Consider the following 23861-nt stretch of genomic DNA (forward strand, 5'->3'; position numbering starts at 1 on the left):
TAACTCGAATGAACTTTACTCAGGAAATTAGCAAATGTAGATAACCGATGAGGAACCAGGGCTCAATTTCATCTGCCTGTGTGATAAATCCTGAAACCCATCCAAGTCTTTATTCAGGTAAGAGCAAGGCCAAAGCCTGGTCATCAGGGACCCTAAATGGAATGACCCCAAAGAGCTGGAGTTAGGAAGTCTGCAAACAAGGGGTCTGGTCACTGGGTCTTACAGTCCCCATTCTGGTCATTGGCTGTCTTCACCTTCTTCAGCTCTCTCTGCAGCTCTTCCTCTGCATCTAGGACCTCCTTTGGCTTCTGGTACTGGGAGCGAGAGGGATAACTCAGGACCCTTCTTAGACAATGACCCCATAGTTGTTCCCATCCCCACAATGATGCACACCTGCTCCCCTGTCCCCCAGACAGTATTTCATACCACCCCACCTCCTCATACCCCCAGATCAGAGAAGAAGCAGGGAAGGAAGGGGGAGAGAGTAAAGGATATTGAAGGTGGGTCTCACAGTGATGATCAGAGTGCAGTTGGCATAGGCAGAGTTCAGTGCTGAGCTGTTCAGGGGAAGTTGGTATCGGTCCATGTCAGGAATGGAGAATTTCTTGTAGTACCTGTTAGATGTTGACAGAGAAACCAAGCCCTTGTGTGAGAGAGGATACGGTCCACTTGGGACCTTGGGTGTGTCCTGTGCCCCTCCCCAGCGTTAGATCAGGGAAGAGTGGTGGCCAGGAGGCTCTTGCCCAAGCGTTCCTTTCTGGAAGGACAGTGGTAAAAAGAAGGTAAAGGTAGCAGCAGCAAGCATAGTCAAATGACTGGAACTGACATTCTAGACATAGCCATAGTGGGTAGCCCACAAGTTAATGGGGTCCTTTGGGGGCGTTTAAAGGGACAGGCTACAAATCTGTTCAACATCTGAATTCCCTGAACACCACCCCACCCCAACAAGCAAATCCCATCTTAAATACAAAGCTGCAGTTCCTTAGAACCCATCCTACTTGGGCAATCACTATTCCCTTTCTTTTCCCGGCATCCTTTAAGATATCTCTGGTACTAGGAAGAGACTTAGGTGTGGAGCCAAAAGGTCTCAGCTTGAAAACCTGTGTGACTTTAGGTGAATTAAGTCCCCTCCCCCTGGGCCTTCTGATTCCTTACCTCTAACCCAGAGATGATACCTAGGTAAAAAGGTAAGGCTGTAATTAGAATTTGCAAATAGGCAGAATCCAGTACTATTTTCATCATTACTACTCTTTAAATTCCTGGTAGCAGACCTCTGATAATGTGAATTCCAGGGCCTCTCAGGTCTGCATCTTATCCTACTATTCTACAAAGTGAGGCAAAAGCAACTATTAAAAAAACCTATTTCCAAAAGGATGATCTTCACAGCCAAATGGCCTCCTTCAGGGTCAGTGGTCCAGCAACTCACTTTGGGATCCTTGGACTCCCCTTGTTGGAACCTGTTACCTGAACCCTCACTCCCCTCAAAAAAATTATATAATTCTGCCTATCCTTAAGCAAGAATGGGATAGATCTGCTCAGTCACTGGGTTATTCTTTATCCTTGGGACATCACTCAAAGTCTGCTAATTGATAACTGTAAGACTATTCCCACTGATGGGGACATTGAGGTTCTCTGAGGGTCAGTTACTCACCCAAGGTCACACCCTTAGTAATGGCGACAGAACTAAAGTATCAGAATATTTATCTATGAAATATACATTTAAGATCATCTAGTCCATGGATGGTAATTTTATAGAAAACAAACCCAGGGGGTAAAGAAATTTGCCTAGGGTGTCGGCACAGATGGCACAGCCAGAGCTAGTAGCCAGCTCTTGTTCTCAGTCTAGCACTTGTTATTAAGACGCTCAGTCAATAAGTATTCATGAAGCACCGACTATGTGCCAGGCACTGTGCAAAGCACCGGGGGTACAAAGGAAAACAGGACAGTCTGCTCTCACTGAAGAAGAGAACATGGAAATGTATACACACAAGTCTTGGGGAAGAGAAACTGGAGAGAATCATGGGAAAGCGCTCTTGAAGGCGGGGCTTCAGCGAGGACTTGGAGGAGGCCAGGAGGCAGAAAGGAGGGCAAGTATGCCAGGCATGGTGAAGGTGGGGGAACAGCCAGGGAAATGCTTGGAGATGGCAGAGCTTGTTTCAGCAGCAGCCAGGAGGCTTATAGACAGAGCTGTGCCAAGTGCTTATTTGGGGTGTCTCGCTTCCTGGTAATGGGAGCACACTGGTGGTCACCTGCCCTCACCTCTACCAGGTTGGGCATCTAAAGGTCTCTTTAGGCCAGTCCTGGCCGGCCAGAGCCCGGAAGCTCAGCCTGGAATGCTGAGATGAGGAGGGATGGGGACTGGGGAGAGGTGCTTCCTTGCTTTCCCAGAGGCCCTCAGGAGCACTCTGCAGGTAGAAACCTGTGGAGGGGGGTGTGGGAAGGGCATGTGGATTCAGGCTGGGGGTGGGGAAGTTGCCTCTCAGAGGGAGCACTTCAAAGGCCTTGATGACCAGGTACATTTGGCTACAATTGCTCTACTTCTCCCCTCCCCCCATCCGGGATGGGTCAGGGGAGGGTCCCTGGCCTTCTCCTCCCCAGGGCTCTCCCTCACTAGACTGGAGGGACAAGAGAGGAAGTGTGTTTACTTAAAGGCTGACAGTTCAAAAGGAGAAGAACAAGAGATGTTCCTTTCCTCAGCAAACCAGCTTTGAGGCGCTAATGGCACAAACCCTTTAGTTTATTTTCCAAAGCTCTGCCCCAGAGAAAGCCGATCCATCCGCCTGCAGGGGTGGAATGCTGGCCTCCTCAGCTCTTCCCAGCTCTTCCTAGCCTCCGCCTGGGGCTACAGGGTCACTGGGCTGGGCTGAGGAAAGGTGGCAGACACCGATAATAGGAAGTGTCAAAGGTTAAACAGCAGAGATTAGATGAACACAAAGACTTGTTAAGGAAGTGTTAACTTCTTACCAACAGACACAAAAAAGCAGTACACAGAAAAGGCAGGCACAGAGAAACACGCACAGTTCTGAGAGCTGGTGAAGACTGGGCTCCTTCTTGCTTTGTACTCTGCCACAGGAGGCCCCGGCACTGGGGGAACGCCCCACTCGGCCGGGGCATGACAACCTCACCCTGTCCCTCGTGGGAATGATGGGAATGGTGAGACGAGGGAGGTTAGGGCTACTTTGAAAGCTCATTGGTCAATTCAACCAACAACCTAAGTATTAAACAGACGCGTGACCCTAGTATGTGCAGGGAACTTGGTGCCACTCAGAGCTTCCCAGACAACCAGGCATCAGGAAGGCAAAGGCACTTCATATTGGGCAAGGGAACAGCTCTTCTGGTGGGAATCTTACAATGCCTCTGTCAGATTCCTTGTACTTGGAGCTCACCCAGAGGATCTGAGAAGAATTGCATTTGACTTTGTAATCAGCAATTATACTAGGATTCACTTCCAACGAGGCCTGCCTGCCTCCATCAGCTATGGGGTTCCAGGTCCTATGGTTTCTAGCTCTTGCACACACAGTCTTTTTGGGTCAAATGAAGTGGGCCTATTTAGCTTTGGGCCATTAGCAGCCCCCATTCAGGGCACCTGTGGGAAAGGCCTCCTGAGCACAGCACTGGATACTCGGGGATTTGAAGGTTACAACTAGATCTATGGGCACACACTTCCAACTGCTGTCTTCTAAGACCTGGTTCACCCTTTTCCTTTCATCTTAAAGCCCAATGGCCTATGGAGAAGAGCTGGAATGAGGCTTGGAGGGAAATGTCAAGCCTTGTAAAGTGCAGGGAACCCCACAGAGGGAAGGGATAGCTCACAATCATAGAGTGCCTCACGATGTCTAAAATGCTAGCTACGGTCATGGCTAGAGAGACTGGGGCTTTCACCATAATCTTCACCCAGGGTTCCCCACGATATCACTACCAAGGATTCCTTCTCAAACATCGGCCCCTCTTGACCCCAAAGACCCTCAAAGAAGCCTGGTATGAATGTGGTAAAATGGAAAAAGACCCCATCTCGGAGTCAGGATTCCTAGGCCCTAAATTCTGGCTCTTCTACCAGCCCGCTGTGTGACCACTGACAAGTCATTAACCCTCTCTGAGCCCCAGTTTCCCTCTGCCACATGAGTGTCTTATGACTAGAGTTCCCTTATGAGTCTGTGAAGGGTGTCATCCCTTCCCCTAGCCTATGCCCCAGCTCACTAGACTTCAGTCCAACAACACTAGGAGTCATTATCAAAACAGGCTAGCAAAGACAGATCCATCCATCCTCTTGGGTACACACATGCACACACCGGTTTATAAAAGTCTTTTCTACACAACCGTCCCATATTCATACACAGATACCTATTTGTACATACTGAGGTCCAAACGTATGTGCCCACCAGTGTGGAATCACTGAGACTTCTTGAGAACATGCACAAGATGTATGGGTCTTTGGCCAGCTGTTGGGGGAGACAGAAGCCACCAGGAGAGGCCTGAATATTACTGAAATTCCATTTCTCCCACACCATGTGTACCAGAGCTCTGCTCTTTCCAAGTAAATCCTTCCTTTCATCCAAACACTATAATTAAGAAAAGAGAATGGCCTGTCTGAATATATACAATGATTATATCAATGCAAATGAAAAGATTACCAAAAGGAAACTGAACCCTTGATTAATAGAAAAACCAATGAAGATCTCTGTGAAGAAATAATGGAACATACCCTCTTTCCTCTTGGCAGGGAGGTGAAGGAGTACTAGGTCAGGATACTGAACATAGTATTAAATGGGATCACTGTATTGGGTATTTGTATGCAAGCAGAGAACTAGAGAATTTGAGCGCTGAAAGGGCCCTGAGCAATAATCTAATTGGACCCATGCTGGCAGAAATGCCCAGTAGAACAGACTTGACAAGTAGTTATCCAGCCTCAGCTCAAAGACCTCCAGAGTGAGGGGATACACTACTAAAGGAAGCCATTCCTCCACTTCTGGGCAGCTCTCACTGGTCATTTTTCTTGACATCCAGCCTAAGTTTGCCTTTGCAGCTATCACTATTGGTTCTGATGTATGGGGCCAACCTCACCAGTTCAATCCATCTTCCACAGGACAGCCTCTCACACACTCCACCCACATCCCACTGTAAAGCTACCAAGCCTTCTACCATGCCCTTGGGAATGCCTACTCCATAGGTAACAAAGTAGCTTTCATTTTTAAACCTTTTCCTTTCATGGTCTCTTCTTCTCACATTCAGTGAGACCCAGCTCCCCATGGATGAGGCAGCTTCTTTAGCCATTGGTTGTATTTTCACCCAAGACCCCTGAATCAATGGTCCTGGGAAGAGGTTGGAATACTCCTTGTTCCCCAATTGCCACCTTCCAGGTTCCTCCTCTGACATTCTTTCAATCATATTTATCACCCATTGAGATCGTGGTGGCAGCTGTCCACTGACCTCTAGGACCCTCTCCTTCCTCCAGGCAGCAAGTACCTGGCTCAGTCTTTACTCCTCCATTCCTGCCTTCATTCTAAAGGACTTTGTCATCTCTACTGACACCCCTTCAAACACCCTGAACTCCCCATTTCTCAACTTATTCATTTCCCATGACCTCCCCTTCACCCTTCTACAGCTATACAGAAAGATCACCTCACCATCACCCCAAAAGCTCTTCTTCCTCCTCTCTGTGACTTCCAATTCCTCTGGCCTCCATTTCCTTCTCAGGTCATCTCCTTTCCCTGTCCTCACTCCTTGGTGAGCCAGTTCAGCTCTACACCTTTCTCTTCTCCTGCGTCTTTTACCCTCTCACCCTACTGAAGATCTTGCCCCTCCTTGGATCACTTCCACTGTCTTCTACTTTTGCTGCTACCCACACAATTGAAGATAGGAAAAATCACACCACCACACTGCCTGGGTCCTCTGATCTCAACTGGTCCCTCATGCTGGTGAGGTAATCATTTGGCCTCACCAGTCTCTAAGTTCCTTATTACCCCACTTAATGCAGCAGCTTTGCAAAACCTTTCATCCCATCTCCGGTCTCCCATGGCTCCCTCTCTACCACTCTCTCAGCTGGGAACTTGCCTTATATTTCACTGGAAAAAAAGGACATTTTCCCAGAGCACCACTGTCTTTGCTCCTCCTGGTTGCTGACACCTTCCATCACTTTCTCCACTCCTGTCTTGCACAAAGAGGCCCCTTCCCTTTAAGGCAAACTCCTCTCCATGTACAAATGATGCCCTTCTCCAGCAGATCACCCCCTCTATCATCCCCGCTCTGGCTCATCTTCAGGCTCTCCCTGTCTACAAACACACCCATCCTATGAGCACTTATGTCTCATGAATCCTCAAAAATCCTTCACTTGATCCCTCCATCCCTGCTAGTGATCCTCCAACATCTCTTTTCTCCTTTGTGGCTAAATACCTTGCACCTGCACCTCTAACCAATGCCTCTAATTACTTCCTCTCTTTTTTTCTTAAGGCTTTGCAATCTGGCTTCTGACCTCATAATTTAACTGAGGCTGCTCTCTCCAAAGTTACTGATCCCTTCACTGCCAAATCGAATGGGCTCTTCTCACTTCTTATACTTCTTGACCTCTCTTCAGCCTTGAATACTTTTGACTGTGCTCTTCTCCTTGATAGTCTCTGGGTTTCCATGCCACTGTTCCCTCCTGGTTCTCCTCTCTGGTCACTCTTTCTTGGCCTCCTTTGCTAGATCTTCATTCAGGTCATGCCTGCTAACCATGGCAGTCCCTTAAGGTTCTGTCCTGGGTCTTCTTCTTTTCTCCCTCTAGACCATTTTCACTTAGTGATCTCATGAGCTCTCAAGCATTCAACTATCATCTCTATGCAGATAATTCTCATCTGCTTTTCCAGCCCCAATATCCTTCCTCATTTCTAGCTTTGCATCTCCAACCACCCACTAGAGATCACAACCTGGCTGTCTCATAGGTACCTTAAACTCAACATGTCCACAATGGAATCCCTCCCCTCTTCCTAATTTCAAGGATTCCACCACCATGCCTGTCACCCAGGCTCTCAAGCTGGGTGTCACCCTTGACTCCTCACTCTTTCACTCCACAGATCCAATTATTGGCCAAGTCCCGTCATTGCTATCAGTGCAACCTTTCTCCAGCGTGACCTCTTCTCTTCTCTGGCACTACCACTGATGGGTCAGGCCATCATCACCCCTAGCCCATGATTCTGCCTGCTTTTTAAAGCCTATCCTCCACCTAGCTGTCAAATCCATCTTCCCAGATATGTTCAAATGACTGCACTGTGTAACCTATGTCAGACTGTTTGCTGTCTTGGGGAGGGGGGAGGTAAGTAGGAAAATGGTGAAAACTGTCTTTACATGTAATTGGGAAAAAAGAAAATACTAAGAATTGGGAAAGAAAATGGATCTTTGGAAAGCACAGACCTGACCCTAAGCCTCCCCAATGCAATCGGCTTCAGTAGCTGCCGTCTCCAGGATTAAACAGGAAACAGCCTCTCCATAACCTGGTCCCTCCTCCCTCCCCATGCCCCATATAGTGACGCTGACCTCACACAGGACACTCTGACTATTCTCACTGGCCGACCTCATGCTCTAAGGCTCCCTCCCCACCTCGGTTTCCTGGCTTCCCTGGCTTGCTTCACATCTCAGCTTGAGGCTCCAGCTTCTACAAGGAGCCCTCCTTAAAGCTAGCGCCTCCTCTCTATTCATTGTCTCTGATTTGTCTTGTCTCCATCTTGTTTGGATCAAGTACTTTTTATCTTGTTTCTCCTATTTGATGGCGAGCTCCTTGAGAGAAGGTACTTTTCTTTCTTCCTCTCTCTTTCTTTTTCTTTCTTTCTTTCCTTCCTTCCTTCCTTTCTTTCCCCAGCACTTAGCACAGTACGTGGCACCTAGTAGGTACTTTACAGATGCTTGCTGACTGACAAACTTGAAGCCAGCTCTCTTGTCCTTCCTGAGTCTCTTCTCCAGATCAAACATCTCCCGTTCCTTTAATAGATCCTCATATGATATTAATTTGAGATACTTCACCTTCTTGACTGTCTTCCTCTGGACACTCCCCAGCTAAATAATGTCCTTCTTAAACTGTCATGCCCCTAAATGAACACAGTCCTCCATGTAGTATCTGACTTGGGCAGAGTACACAGAGACTATTTACCTCCTTCCTGGAGCTCATATTGAGGGCATAATAAAACCGAGCAGTGGAGAGGAAAAAGTGATGGGCTCAAAATCTGAGGTTGTCCTTTCACTTCTCAGCTTTGTAACAGCCTCCATGGGCCTCAGCATCCTCATCTGGGGATGATCTGAGAGGTGTGATGGAAAGAGGAAGACAAAAGAGCCACAGTGCTGGCTCTGAGCCGGGGCAGGTCGCTTCACCTGTCTGACCCTCATGATGCCAGCGCAGCATTCACTTGCCTCACCAGAAAGAGTCAAATGAAACATCAGCTCTAAGGCAGGTCTGAAACAGCTACCAATGCCATGTTTACCATTAACTCCCCCATAAGCAATGGGGCATAAATACATAGAAAGCAGCCTTCCAAGAGCAGGAGGAAAATGTCATCAGTTTCAGAGAAGAGGCTTTCTGCATGGTACATCTACAATGTCAGTGGAAGTGCTGGAGTCCCTCCTGGTGCCCAGAGAGGACTCCTGGCCAAATGCTGGGATGCTCCCCACTCCCCCCACCAAGGCGGCCTGAGGTGTCTCCCTTCACGGTGTTTTTCATCTGCATTGGGCTAATTTGATAACTAGGCTTGGCCACTGACAATCTTTTCTCCAATGAGCAGAGCTCCTTCTGGTCAAGAGCGCCACCTATGGTTGAGCCGGCTGTAGACGCAGTCCCAATAGTATTTTTTTTTTTTTGTAAACAATTTTCTTTCCCTAGTAATCACATTTCTGCTTTATATCTGTATTCGACAGTGACCTCTGGGGGAGAGAAAGGAGGCAGCAGCTGGCTTCAGGAATTGCTCTGCAGCAAATTCAAGTGCTTTCAGAAGCACTTTTGTTCCCACGTTAGAACTAGGGCCTTCCACACCAGGGAATACTCACTGAAGAGCAGAGTTTGTTTTCCTAAAAGCAATTTCTGTGTTGTCTGGAATTGCTAAATTCCACTTCAAGCACAGACTCCTGTTAATGATGAGAATAATAACAGGAATAAACTGCCTTTTATCTGAGGACTTCAAAGTGCTTTATAAACACAAACCCCTTATTATTATGACTTTGTATTTATAGACAGGGCTAACCATTGGGGCCACTGGCTGCATGTGCAGCAATAACCCTGAAATGAATTCATTAATCTCCTCATGCCCCAGTGAGGCAGGTAACTGGCCACCACTGGCCTGCTGAGGTGAAGGCAGTGTAAGGAGATAAGAAGGCCAGGGCAAGGGCAGCAGCCTAGGATCCCGTCCCTGACCAGTCATATGCCTTTCCCATGAGGCATGTGGATGGAGATATACTAAGAGGACCCCATAATATAGGCTAGCCAGGAAGTCAGCTCCCCCTGGCCAAGCACTTACTAATAGGGAAGGGAAGACTCCCCAAGCTGGAAGGAGCCTCACACCCTCGTGGAGGCCAAGGAGGAGGTGTGAAGACAATCACTTTCACAGGCTGTGGGCAAGCAAATATTATGGCGCCGATGTCGAAACATCCTCAACTATCCTTTCCTTTTTAATGTGTTAGTTCCTTGATATGGTACTCACCTAGGAACGTGGTACTCACCGAACTACTCTCAGCTAACCACCAATCCCAGCCCTAATATATCAAATAATAGCCCCAGGCCCATTTTCCACAGGCAGGATAGCCCTGGGACAGGCCTACATCCCATCTCTTGATCGGGCTTCCCCTCGAGCCTGCTGCCACTTTTGGTTCCTCAGTCGGAGAAGGTGGTGCTGTGCTTGCTTGCTACGTGGCAGGATGGCAGGGGCTTCACAGGCTACAACTGCACACAACAACTTGTCAGGAGAGGACCTTTAACCATCTGAGCACATGCCACCCTCAGTGGACCTCTTCTCCTCCCCTGATGCGATGCCTGCCCTCATTGCCCATTGATGGACATACTGGCTCCCATTTACATATCTTAGCTGTACTTTCTTTCATCCCCCCCCAACTCACTGGCTGCTATGAGGGAGCCGGAAGAGTCCTTGTACCCTAATGGTGCTTTCAGGCTCTCTCTTTTCTACTCTGCCTTAGCATCATCTCCTTTAATTTTCATTCTGTTTAAATGTATGAACCAGTCCCAATCCTGGTGGCCATTTAGTTACCCATCCCCAGGGAAACTTCTCTCATTCCTCAATGAGTGTAGTGCCTGGCTTGTAGTTCCCCTTGATACCCAAACTCCTGCCTCCTACTGCAGGACTTCAACAAAACATCCTGGTGTTGACTCAACTGTCCTGACGTTTCAGACCCTCATTCTACTCATTTCCTATGATCTATTCTACCTCGGCTCGCCACAGAGAGTCAGACCTTTGATCTTGCCATCACCTACAGATGTTCCATTTCCATTTTCAGGGCTCCCAAATCCCTGAATCTGCTTTTAATCTCTTGTCATGCCTTCAGTCCCTATGATTTAAAACCTCTAACCTTGTCCTTTGGCCTCATGGTGACCTCCAATGCCTCCACCCTTCAGGATTTTCCTCACTATACTCTCCTCCTTTCCCAGTCACAACCCCTTGGTGAACTGGTTCAACTCTATACTACGCTCTCTCCTCCTTGTGCTCCCAATGATCACATCTTGCCACAGTCTAATCCTGAACGACTCCCATCAGCTTCCTTTTTTTCTTTTTTTAGTGAGGCAATTGGGGTTAAGTGACTTGCCCAGGGTCACACAGCTAGTAAGTGTTAAGTGTCTGAGGCCAGATTTGAACTCAGGTACTCCTGATTCCAGGGCCAGTGCTCTATCCACTGCGCCACCTAGCTGCCCCAGCTTCCTCTTTTGGTCCTACTCTCCTGGTGCTGACAGAGTAGGAGGAAGTAAAAAATCTATCCTTAAGAAACCCTTACAAGGTCCTACCATCCTCTATCTCTTCTCCCTTTCTCGGTTAAACCCCTTGAAAAACTCACCTACACTCAGTGCTTCCACTTTCTCTTCCCTTACTCCTTTCTAAACCCTCTGCAGTCCGGCTTCTGACCTCATAATTCAACTCAAACTGCTCTCTCCAAAGTCACCGGTGACCTCTTAACTGCAAGGTCCTCCTTGACCTTTCTGCCTACCACATTCTCTGCCTGAATACTTTCTCTTTTTTTGTTTTCCCTGTTCTCTCCTGGGGTTATCCTCCTGCCTGTCTGACCACTCATTCTCAGTCTCTTTTGTTGGATCTTCATCCATACTGTGTCCACTAAACTCCAGGGTTCTGTTCTTTCTTTTTTCTTCTTCTTTTCCATCTCCCTTGGTGATCTCATTGGTTCCCATGGGTTCAATGATCATCTCTATGCTGATGATTCCAAGATCAATTTATGTATCACCAAATGTGCACTGGATATTCTGAACTGGACTGCTATGGGCAGAACAGAACTCATCTTTCCCCTCAAAGCTAGGCCTCTCTCAAGTTCCTTGTCTCTGAAAAGGGTACCACTGTATTCTCAATCACCCAGGTTCAGAACATTGGCGTCATCCTCAATTCCTCACTCACTTCATATATCTAGTCACTTGCCAAATTTTGTCACTATTACCTTCACAATCTCTTTAATACACATAGCCTTTTCTCATACTGCTACAACTCTAGTTCAGGCTCTTATCACTTATTGTCTAGACTTACTACAATAGCTTTCTAAATTGTGTTCATGCCTCAAATCTCTCCCCATTGATGCCAAAGTGATTTTCCTAACATATAGGTCTGACCATGTCACCATCTCCCCTACCCATTCAATAACCTCCAGTTGACTCCCTCTTACTGCCTGGATCTTGGGGATTTACCTGCAAGATGTCTTCTAAGGACCACTCCTTCAAACTAATGCTGGCCCTCATGGATTGGCCAACAACAGGTCCCAGCCCAGGCCTCATTTTGCCAGTGTGATCTTCAGATGGCTCAGAGTGGACCTAAATGGCAATTGTATCCCCCTCCCCCATCTCTCTCTCTCCCTTTTTTTTTTTTTTGTCAAGGTAAAAGAGACCTTTCTTTGCCTCCTTTCTCAGCTAGCCTTAGTCACTAAATAGGCATTACCTCAGACAAAGTGAGCTGAGGGAAAGGCCTAAGTCTCCCACTGCATCCTGGGCCATCTCCAGTTGTCCTGATATACACCTTGTCATTGGACCTGGATGGCTCTGGAGCAGAGTGAGGCTGGTGATTTTGCACAGCCATTCCTCACTTAAATCCAATTCACTGCAAGTCATGACATCACCCTCCTTACATCAGAGTCCTCTTCAAGAATGAAGGACAAACAACAACAACACCACCTTCCACTCACTCTGCATGTATCTTGTATATACCCATTTATATACATTCTAAGGGAAATCACTCTCCCCACCCTCAGGTCCAGCATTGATCAGACTTGTCATAAACTGCTACTACCAACAGGTATATGAAGTCTTGATCAGTCAAGGCCAATTACTTTGTTGTTTTTTTTGGTTTTGTTTTGTTTTGGTTTTGCAGGCCAATAAGGGTTAAATGACTTGTCCAGGGTCACATAGCTAGTAAGTGTCAAGTGTCTGAGGTCATATTTGAACTCAGGTCCTCCTGAATCTAAGGCTGGTGCTTGATCCACTGCGCCACCTAGCTGCCCCCAAGACAAATTACTTGTAAGGAGCTTGCCAAGCAACACTGGCCAGGAAGTCAAAGATTTTTATTACAGTTTCAAGACCAAGATGGGGTTTGGATTTGTCAGATCAGATGATACAGACTTAGAGCTGGATGTGACCCCGCAGGTGAAAAGGCCAACTCCCTTATTTTATAGGACAGTGAAATGACTTAAGGTCACATGAGCAGTTAAATGGCAGCACCATGGCTTGGACACGGGTCTTCTGACGAAATCCTGTGGCCTTTCATTTCTTTATGACGCTGCCTCCTTCCCTCCCTCCAGGAAGATTTTGGTCCTTTTTCCGCCGTGGCAGAACTCCCAGCTGAAGGCAGCTCATAAAGACCACATATACGCACTGAACTCCAACCAGGCTCTCCAGCCAGCCTGCCTGCCCGCCCCCACTCATCATGCAACTTACTTTTTGTTGGTGGTCCGGACAATGAGGCAGCGCTCACTCTGGTCAACAGAGACGCTGTAGACATCCTTAGGGTAGGGAAGATTACGAATCCGCCACTGAAAACTCATTTTTGTGTCCTTCCGCATGAAGACAGGCTGGGGAGAGCAATCTGATACATGATGTGTTCAAACACAGGGGAGAAAAGTATAGTTCCAAACCTCCCCACTTTTAGCAACCTTAGGGAGATGCTCTTCACCCAACCTCTTCTGCCCCTGATATCACTGTTGATACAATCACAGTCTGGAGTCCCTGCCCCAAAATGACAAACTACCCAACTCTGATAGGAATACCTTTATCCTGGCCCTATAAAAACCTGGCCAGAGAGACTTACATTAGAACTGCTTTCCTTGATGAGCTCTGACCCCAGGACTCCACCCCCAGGGGTGGTTGGCTCTCCCACTTCTGTCTGCCATGGGCTCATAGCTCCCAGAGCATTCTTCACTCGCCACTTTCTAACTGGAAAGAAAAGAAAGCAATTGAGTCATCAGGAAAGGGTCCTATCCTCCACCTAAAAGTGAACATCAAAAACGTTAACTCTGGGGCAGCTAGGTAGGGCAGTGGATAGAGCACCGGCCCTGGATTCAGGAGGACCTGAGTTCAAATCTGGCCTCAGACACTTGACACTAGCTGTGTGACCCTGGGCAAGTCACTTAACCCCAATTGCCTCACCAAAAAAACAAAACAAAACAAAACAAAAACAAAAAAACGATAACTCTGGTGCTGAAGGAATCTACAAATGGCAGGTTAACCCTTTATAATTCCCCATTGCTAACCCTACAGAAAGCCCTCAACCTAAGACAATTTTACTTTAGGGAACCAAACTTCAATCAGCCTCAGGCCCTTACCTACACTAGTATGTGTAAAAAAGAACATCAACAGTAGACACACTGCTTCTCAGAAGACAAACTGACAACTCACACAATGGCTGATAGCAGATAAGGGAAGAGATATAAGGACCACAAAAGCAGTCTGGATCCAACTACTGTAAGGCCAGCTATACACCTCCACAACCCCTGGGGACATCACTGTAATATAGGAAAATAGTAAAATGTTGGAGCTGCAAATGACCTTAGGTCTCATCTCGTCATCATGACAGAAAAGCAGTGCAGTATCAAACAAAGACATGTCCTGGGATAAGAACTCACTATTTGACAAAAACTGCTGTGAAATCTGGAAAACAGTATGGCAGAAACTTGGTATAGCCAACATATCACACCATATACTGATATAAGGTCAAAATGGGTACATGATTTCTACATAAAGGGTGATACTGTAAACAAATTAGGAGAGCAAGGAATAGTTTATCTGTGAGATATATGGAGAAGGAAAGAATTTATGACCAAACAAGAGATAGAAGACATTATGAGATGTCAAATGGATAATTTTTATTATATTACATTAAAAAGTTTTTACACAAACAAAACCAATTCAACTAAGATTAGAAGGAAAACAAAAAGCTGTGAAACAATTTTCATAGCCACTGTCTCTGATAAAGGCCTCATTCTCAAATATGTAGAGAGAACTGAATCAAATTTATAAGAACACATCATTCCCCAATTGATAAATGGACAAAGGATTTGAACAGGCAGTTTTCAGATGAAGAAATTAAACGTATCTATAGTCATATAAAAAAAATGCTCGAAACCATTATTGATTAGAGAAATGCAAATTAAAATAACTCTGAGGAACCACCTCACACCAATTATATTGGCTAATATGACAGAAAAGGAAAATGAAAAATGTTGCAGAGGATGTGGGAAAATTTGGACACTGATAACTGTTGGTGGAGTTGTGAACTGATCCAACCGCTCTGAAAGGCAATTTGGAACTATGCCCAAAAGGCAAACAAACTGCATACCCTTTGATCCAGCAATATCATTAGTAGATCTGTTTCCCAAAGAGATCATAAAAAACGGGAAAAGGACCTATATGTACAAAAATATTTATAGCAGCTCTTTTAGTGGTGGCAAAGAATTGGAAATGGGGGGGGGGTGCCCATCAATTGGGGAATGGCTGAACAAGCTATGGTATTTAAATGTAATGGAATACTATTGTGCTATAAGAAATGATGAGCAGCCAGATTTCAGAAAAACCTGGAAAGACTTACATAAACTGATGCAAAGTAAAGTGAGCAGAACCAGGAGAACATTGTACACAGTAACAGCAACATTGACTTAGTTCTTCTCAGCAATACAATGATCCAAGACAATTCCAAAAGACTCATGATGGAAAATTCATCCAGAGAAAGAATTGATGGAGTCTGAATGCAGATCGAAGCATACTATTTTAACCTTATTTTTTTGTGTTTTTTTTTTTCCTTTTCTTCTGTTTCTTCTTTCATAACGTGACTAATTTGGAAATTTTTTTACATGATTGCTCATATGTAACTTATATCAAATTGATTTCCATTTTTAGGGAGAAGGAAGGGAGAAAATTTGGAATTCAAAATGTTATTAAAAATCTTTAAAATTGTCTTTATATGTAATTAAAGACTTGTTATTGCCTGAGTTCAAATCCAAGTTTAGCTTACTCACTCCCTATGAGACTTCAGATAAGTCACTAAACCTCTTTGTGCCTCAGTTTCCTCACCTATAAAATAAAGAAGTTAGTTGACCTCTAGTGCCCCTTCTTGCTCTAAATCTATAATCCTATAATCTGATCCAATCTAAATTTCTCATTTTGTAAATGAAGAAGTTAAAGTCTCATCCTTCAACTTAAATCCCCTCATATAGACCACTCCCAACTCAAAGAAAGATTATAAAGAATAACTAAAACCTAGAGAATCTAAGTGATTTGCCCTTGGTCATTAGACACTGGCAAAGTTGAAATTAGAATGATGATGTCTTGACCTTGAATTTTCAAGAAAAAGTTATATTCACTATACTGCTAAATAAAGTATGGAAGTATGCTTGATAAGTATTCCCATCAAAAAAATTTTAAATTTAAAAGAAAACAATTTTGGCATTGAGGTGGCAGTTATCTAGAAGATACAAAGAGCATTCCCTGTCAATGCTACTGTAATTATGAGCTATGTTAGTCAGTCTCATGGTGCATTGCAACCTGGGATTTCCCACCTAATCCTCTTAATTTTCCTTCAAGAATAACACCACATTCCCATGATTCCTGTGCCACACAGCACCCAGTCTCTTTAATACTGACCCAAAAGCTATTTTTGACTGGAACTCAAGAGTTCCTAATGGCTTCCCTTGTCTCTTTCCCAAGCAAGCCTTTTTCATCAAAAGAATGAAAGTTATTGCTACAAATCAATAGGACATCATTCCACTCCCTCCCTACAGCGACAATAAGGTCTAGGAATGATTCCGGTAAAGTCCTCATCCTCTCCATAAATACATGTGCACACACAGACACTTTATCTTTCCATCCCTTTGCCCCCTCTTTATTCTTGAATTCAAGGACAGTTTCTATAGCAATAAAAGAATATTTCCCACCTGCTGTCACCCTGATTTGATTATATGTTAAAGCCAAACCACTGTGTTCAAGGCCGCTCCCCAGCAAAGGCAGGGCCAGTCCTTGGAAGGGAGACTTTCAATGAACCTCAAAGAGTCTGAGGAGAAAGATGCAAGTAATTTAGAGTCTGGGGTCGGGGGGTGTCTAGAGCTTTCTCTAGAGTCGGCATGATCCAATCTAAAGGATTAAACTGACTGCTGATGTCTCCACTATTCAGGTGGGATAGAAAGTGGCAGTCCCCAAAGTCTTTCCCCCCAGAGTTCCAAGGCCTGGCCCATCTCCAATGTGTGTTCTTAAATGCTCCCTGCAGTGTAAACTGGAGACAGTGTTCTTCTTTTCTTCCCTAAAACTCTGCCGTGCTTCTCTATGACTATTAAACAGCTGCCACATCCTGTCCCTGACGAGGCTGAAGTGAACTGCACGGGTCATTTATAAAGTTGCTGAAGTGCTTGGGGTTGAAGATGCTCAACAATCTCCCCAGACAGCCTGGGCTGGTTAGGTTGGTCGTCAGAAACCAAGGCAGAGTAAGCCAATGAATGAATGTAATCAAGCCCAGAGGCCTGTCCTGCAGTTAGGCCCTCTCTGTGGATTTCTGATCTTTGTGATGAGGATATTCACTTTTCCCTCAGTGAATAAAGACCACACATTTCTGGGGAGTGAGAGGAGTAGAAATCAATATAAAAGTTCTTAATACAGACAAACTTTCTCCCAGGCACATGTCATCAGTTACTTGGTATTTCTGGCAGAAAAGTAGCCTGGCTTATTCTCAAGTTTGCATCAGAAGAGGCAAAGTCTCATTTACTGTCATGGTGACCACTCTCTGGATCGCATTTCATTGTTCCCCATCTTGCTCATGAGTTTATTTAGATTTTCAAGCTTAAAGGCAACAAACAGTGTCCTGGGGTTTGACATTAAGTGACTAAGAAGCAGTCTCTGCTTCCCTGGGCTTGGCCAGAGAGCTGAATGGGGCACTGTGCAGCTCCTAGGACTTCAGGGGCTGGAAGGAACTGGGGGAAATGTGAAGTACTAGTAGTAGAGGTCTAGGGTCAAGAACACTGGACTCAAATCCACTTGATTTCCCAGTGACTTTCTTAAATAGGTATTTGTTTTTGTTTTTTTGCAGGGCAATGGGGGTTAAGTGACTTGCCCAGGGTCACACAGCTAGTAAGTATCAAGTATCTGAGGTCGGATTTGAACTCAGGTCCTCCTGAATCCAGGGCCGGTGCTTTATCCACTGCGCCACCTAGCCGCCCCCTCCCAGTGACTTTCTGCATAAGCTTCACTCTACTGACTCTGCTTTGAGAAGTAGCAGTCTTCATACCCACTCCTTTACCTACCTTCCAGTGTGAGTAATGAGACATGATGGGCCTACAATCCTATGGCTTAAAGCACCTAGAATTGGGCTGTGTTTTACTCTAGTGTCCAACTATCATAGGGACTGGGATTTGTATATTTGCTGCAGTTACAGTTTCTTGATTGGCTCCACATGGAGGAGACAGAAGGCAAGAGCTGGAACTGGGAGAGTGGTGTGGAGGCTGGCCAGGCAGTGGGCAGGTCATGTGACCTTCCACTTTCATATGTTCTCTCCAGTTAGGCATTCCAAGGCCATCGCCCCTAGGGAGTGCTATAAATTACAATGCATTGTGAGGATATTACTACTGTGTTGGTTTCCACTGAACTGGTGTCACATGCTAAACACATCAAGATTTTTAATAGCAGCACACTAAACCACCTGGGACTAGAGCCCAAGCTGTTCATAATAAGGAGGGAGCCACGCTTTGTGCCAGGTCCGAACATGCGCAGGACACAGACTTTAAGGCTGGAGAATAGAACACAAGCCAGTTTAATCCACTGTGTTGACTCAGGACATTTATGAGCTGTCAGAAAAGGCGAAAGAAATTCCCCATCCAATAGTGGCTGTCGATCAGACCCAGGAAGAAAATAACCCATCCTGCGGTTCCATCACCAGTCTTAACATTTTCAGATGGAACTTAATAAAGGGACTGATATCAGAAACAAACTGCCAACTCCCAGTGCCCACAGGCTGAGTCTCTAGGTCAAACACTGACAGCACAGGAACTGCAGGATTCAAGACCCTGGTTAAAATGGATACGCATGCCCAAAAGGGAAATGGGTAAATCAAATAATCCCCAGAAATCGGCTCATTAGACTGGATTCAAGAGCCTGCTCTTGGAGAGGAGGCGGCAGAGGAATTAAGTTTCACTGGTGAAAATGGGAAGGCTCTATAGCCATTGCTCTTCCATGGAAAGAAAGGTAGTACAGGAGAGTGAGACCAAATGAAGCCTCTCTTAACCAGGAATGGAGCGGTCTAGCTGGGAGAGCCGACCTTTGACAGGACAGTCAGACCTAAGCTGAGGTTTGCTTTTCAGACCAGGGTTTAAAAGGGAAATGAGAGGTCCTGGCTGCCCCTTTCCAAAAGCTTCCCTTGGTTTTCGAAAAGACAGAGCTTGTGCCCTGCTCTGAGCCTAGGCACCATCTTGCTTAAGAACAAGTTACTCTGACTTGTGGGGGAATTGCTGTTAAGCTTGCCCCAACAGCTTCGGCCTCTTCCAGGAGCAGCACTTGATTCTGAGATCCTCAGAACCCAGGCAGAAGCTGATTCTATGACGGCCACAAGTCCCACCTGCCCATTCTGCCTAGGTTAGATCCTTTCCACTTACCTAGTAGTTCACTGGTTTTTACATCATACTCTTCAGCCATCTCCTTTCCATCTGGAAACAGGTAATGCACTTTCCTCCTTCCTAAGGAAAAAGCACACAGAGAACCGTGTATAAAAGCCTTCCTGACCTCCCCTAGTCACACCCAGCAGATGGGCTGATGAAGGCACATACAAATGCCCTTCCCTGGGGCTACCCTGCTACCACCTCCCTACTAATTCATACCTATCATTCCTGCAGAGAACTGCCCCTTCCCCCCCCTTTCTTTTTAAACAAATTAAGAGGGGGCAGCTAGGTGGCACAGTGGATAAAGCACTGGCCCTCGATTCAGGAGGACCTGAGTTCAAATCCAGCCTCAGACACTTGACATTCACTAGCTGTGTGACCCTGGGCAAGTCACTTAACCCTCGTTGACCCACAAAAAAACCCAAAACAAACAACAACAACAACAACAAAAAACAAATTAAGAAATTGGCATCCAGGGAGGTGAAGGGACTTGCTAAGGTCACATAGGAAGTGAACATCAGAGGTAGGATTTGAACCCAGCTCCTCTGGCACCACACTGTCAAAGGCAGCATGGTAGGATGAATAGAGAGCTGGCCCTGAAACCAGAGAGACCTAGGTTAGAGTCCCAGGCTGTGTGATCCTGGGAGAAGATGACATCATCAAATGAGAGTTTGGAGAAAAAAGAAAAGAGAGTGGGGGCAGCTAGATGGCGCAGTGGATAAAGCATCAGCCCTGGATTCAGGAGTACCTGAGTTCAAATCCAACCTCAGACACTTGATACTTACTAGCTGTGTGACCCTGGGCAAGTCACTTAACCCCCATTGCCCTGCAAAACAAAAAAACAAAAAAAAAAAGAAAAGAAAAGAGGGTCCAGACAGAGCCCTGGGGGACAATTAGTGTGTGTGACATGGACGGGGGCAGCTAGGTGGTGCAGTAGATAAGGCGCTGACCCTGGATTCAGGAGGACCTGAATTCAGATCCAGCCTCAGAACCTTGGCACTTACTAGCTTTGTGACCCTGGGCAAGTCACTGAACCTTCATTGCCCCCAAAAAACCACAAAACAAAACAGATCATTTGTAACTTTGGAGAGAAGTTTCACTTGAATTGATCACATCAGAAGACAAATTGAAGAAAATCTTAGAAAAGAATAAGGGAAGAAATGGAGCTACTAAGTATAAATTTTTCAGAGTCTAGCTGAGAAAGGAGAAGAGACATAGGAAGATAATGGGCAGATATGGCAAAGTATACATTCCATATAGATGGGATGATTTGTGTGAATGTACTAAGGAGGAGATGGAGTATCAAGTTCAGGAAAAGTTTTTAGTCCAATTTAGCTGGAACGTAGTGTGTGTATGTGAAGGAGACACAAGTGAAATAAGGCTAGAAAGGCAGTTTGGAGTTAGACTATGAAGGGCCTTGAAGTTTTATTCATTTTTAGAGGCAACTGAAGCAAGGGTGTAACATAGCCCTATGCTTCAGAAGAGGGGTTCTGAATGTGGGGACCATGATAAATCTATTTCATTATAACTGTTTCCCTTTGCAACCCTATGTATTTTACTTTATGCATTTGAAAAATATCATTCTGAGAAGGAATGCATTATACAGAAAGGTTTAAGAATCCTTGCCTTATCAAAATTAGTGTGGTGGCTATGTAAAGTATAGATTAGACAGGGCAGAGACTGGACATAAATCTAATTTGGAGGCTATTACAAGGTTAAAGGTAATGAGAGTCTGTGTGAGGGTTGTGGCTATGTGGGAAAAAAAGGATAGATGAAAGGGATGTTCTGAAGGTAAAACTGACAAGATTTTTGCAAATGATTGGATAGGGGAGACAAGGGATAGGAACGAGTGCTCTCAGGAATGAATAACAAACTAAAGTTATGAGGAGAATGAGGGCCCTCGACAGAAACAAGAAATGTCTAGAAGAGATGTTTTGGAGGAAGATAAGTTAAATTTTGGACATGTTGCATTTTAGATGCCAAAAGGACATCCAAGTGAAGATATCAAACAGGCAGTGAAGAGAGTGAGATTAGCTCAGGAGAGAGAGAGACTGGAGCCATATTTGGGGATTCTTTAAAGAGATGACAACTGATCCTATGGTCCAGAGAAGTTAAATGACTTGCCCAAAGTCATATGATAATAAATAGCAGAACCAAGAATCTAACTCAGGTCTTCTGACTCCAAATGTATTGCTCTTCCCATTGTACTTAAGTAGGTAGTGCCTGGGTCTTTTCCTCTGCCCCTCCACATTGCTCTGGAGGACAGACCACTCTATATGCCAAGTATTGCCTTGGGGCAGCTCCTAAAGATAGTATTCTGTCTATCCCCGTCCCTTCCCATAGAAAGCCCAGAGAGAACACACCACCCCTAACCCTGTGTGCTGCCTCAACCCTAACCCTTCTGTCATTACAAAGTAGTGGGATCATGTAACTCTAAACTGAAAGGAGCCTTAGAGACCATTTAAAGCCCAGTCCCTTCATTTTAGAGATGATGAAATTAAGACAAAGAGAAGTGAGTTGATCAAGTTCACATAATCAGTAGCATTGCCAGCAAGTATTTTATCAGCTGAACTTCAGTTTCTTTTTTTTTTTTAATATTACATTTTTTCAAATTTTTTTTGTGGGACAATTAGGGTTAAGTGACTTGCCCAGGGTCACACAGCTAGTAAGTGTCAAATGGCTGAAGCTGGATTTGAACTCAGGTCCTCCTGAATCCAGGGCCGGTGCTCTATCCACTGAGCCACCTAGCTGCCCATGAACTTCATTTTCTAAGCGCTGAGTGGGTTGCGGTACTGGACATTAGTTCTAAGTGAATAAAAAAAATGTCTGCTTGCGGCCCACTCCCTTTACTCCTGTAACGATTAAAAACACAAGGGACATGGTTTCTGGGTAATTTAATCATTTTATTAATAGCCCAGCAAGTTATTAATAAAAGGATGGTCATTTGGCCACCTCTCAGGCCAAAGACTCCTAATGGAGGTGGGGTCATAGATTATGCGCTTTTTGAGGAGGAGGTGTTCCTGAGAGACACCTAATCACCTCTGACTGGGCAACTTAATTTGGAAGTAGGCTATATTAAAATGAAGGGCTGATAACAGACCATACCCCGTCCCAGCCTTGAGTTAACTATTAATCTTCACCCCAGACCCAATTTTTATTGCCCTAATAAGAATTTGGAAGGGTCAATCTTATCAAGATCCCTAAAAGTTTACAGCCACAACCAAGGCCAAAGAGAGTTGACTTTATTTTATCAAGAAGGACTTTGGATTGGGAGAAATCAGGATTAAATCTCCAAGACATTGGTTACAAAAATGATTTCTCACACTCCCCAAATGCACAGTACAGGTATACAATACGAAGGGTGCTTCTAGAAAAGGTTTAGAACCCTGCAGAAGCAAGAACTGAAAGTTTCAGATGGCATGCACACAGAGACTGGAGTGAGATCCTTGGCGGTTTCCCCGGTAAGAGAGAGGCTGAAATTCTGGGCTGGCTACAGCTAGAGAACAAACTCCTCAAAGGACCAAGCTTGGTGTTAGTGGACATTCCAAAAAGCTCTCCTCGGGGCAGCTAGATGGCGCAGTGGTTAAAGCACCGGCCCTGAATTCAGGAGTACCTGAGTTCAAATCCGGCCTCAGACACTTGACACTTACTAGCTGTGTGACCCTGGGCAAGTCACTTAACCCCCATTGCCTGCAAAACAAAACAAAAAAAAAAAACAAAAACAACAAAAAAAAAAAGCTCTCCTCTCCCTTGTCACCAGGGAGCCCAGAAGAGGTACAAAGGGCAGCAGGTGAGGAAAGGAGAACGAGCAAGGATGCGCTTCACCCCGATCTCTCCTGGGCCTGTATCTCCCGTTCACCTGCCGGAGCTCCTTGGGTACTTGGAGCAAAGACTTGGGCGCAGAACTGCTGGGCCATCTAGTCCAGAGATGAGGAAACCGAGGCCCAGAGGGGATGGGGAGCCCAGTGGTCACACGAAAAGTAAGTGGCAGGAATGGGTAGGGCTTGAATCCCAGTCTTCCGGACCCCGAATCCCTGTCCGTCCACCCCAACGGGCAGTAAACTCCTCCAGAGCAGGACAGGGGTCGCCCGTGGGCAGAGAACAGCGCCCGTAACAGCCTTTCTAATCCTGACCAGGATGGGACCGGGGAGTCCACCCCACCCACAGGTGCCCGGCCCCTTCCCCCAGCTTCCGTCCCCCGCCTGTCTGGCCTGCTTCCCAGCTGGGAAACGAAAGCCGGGGGAAGGGGGGGCAGGCCACCCCACTCCCCGGGGGGGGTTCAAGGCCGGCTCCCGTTCTGACCCCCGACCCCGACGACCGCAGGGGCACGGGGGAGGGCGGGGAGCGCGAGCCCAGGTCGCGGGGAACCTGCGGGGCTGTCTCCGTGTTACCGTCCTGCAACAGGGCCGTCTTCTCTGCAGCCCGCAACCTCTCCAGCCAGCCCGGTACCGCCATTTTCCAATCCCAAGGCTGCGCGACCCGGCGATGCCATGGCAACCGCCGCCGCAGACACGCTTCCGGGTGACCCGGAAGACGTCTGCCCGGTAGGCCTACTTCCGTCC

General features: G+C 46.1%; 1 protein-coding gene across 2 annotated transcripts; it reads right to left on the reverse strand.

The window, feature by feature from the left end:
• DPCD (deleted in primary ciliary dyskinesia homolog (mouse)) lies at positions 1-23815 on the reverse strand. Of its 2 annotated transcripts, none has more exons than XM_043983567.1 (6): positions 23691-23815; positions 19297-19377; positions 13479-13603; positions 13109-13242; positions 512-614; positions 1-314 (listed from the first exon to the last, which is right to left on the reverse strand). In XM_043983567.1, exons 1-6 carry the CDS (start codon positions 23752-23754, stop codon positions 210-212), a joined length of 612 nt encoding a protein of 203 aa, XP_043839502.1. In that variant the 5' UTR covers positions 23755-23815; the 3' UTR covers positions 1-209. The 2 variants fall into 2 exon arrangements, with proteins under 2 accessions (XP_043839502.1, XP_043839503.1); XM_043983568.1 differs by having other exon boundaries at positions 23668-23791.
• Between the last annotated feature and the right edge of the window lie 46 nt (positions 23816-23861).

Source organism: Dromiciops gliroides, chromosome 2 (assembly GCF_019393635.1).
Source record: "Dromiciops gliroides isolate mDroGli1 chromosome 2, mDroGli1.pri, whole genome shotgun sequence".
Taxonomy (NCBI): domain Eukaryota; kingdom Metazoa; phylum Chordata; class Mammalia; order Microbiotheria; family Microbiotheriidae; genus Dromiciops; species Dromiciops gliroides.

Bases quoted from the DNA above. Each gene is read 5' to 3' on its own strand.
- DPCD (XM_043983567.1), bottom strand. From the start codon at position 23,754: ATGGCGGTACCGGGCTGGCTGGAGAGGTTGCGGGCTGCAGAGAAGACG. The intron at 615-13,108 runs GTAAGTTGCATG...AACATCTAACAG, and splicing joins GTCCGGACCACCAACAAAAA to GTACTACAAGAAATTCTCCA. The intron at 315-511 runs GTGAGACCCACC...TCTCGCTCCCAG, and splicing joins ACTGCACTCTGATCATCACT to TACCAGAAGCCAAAGGAGGT.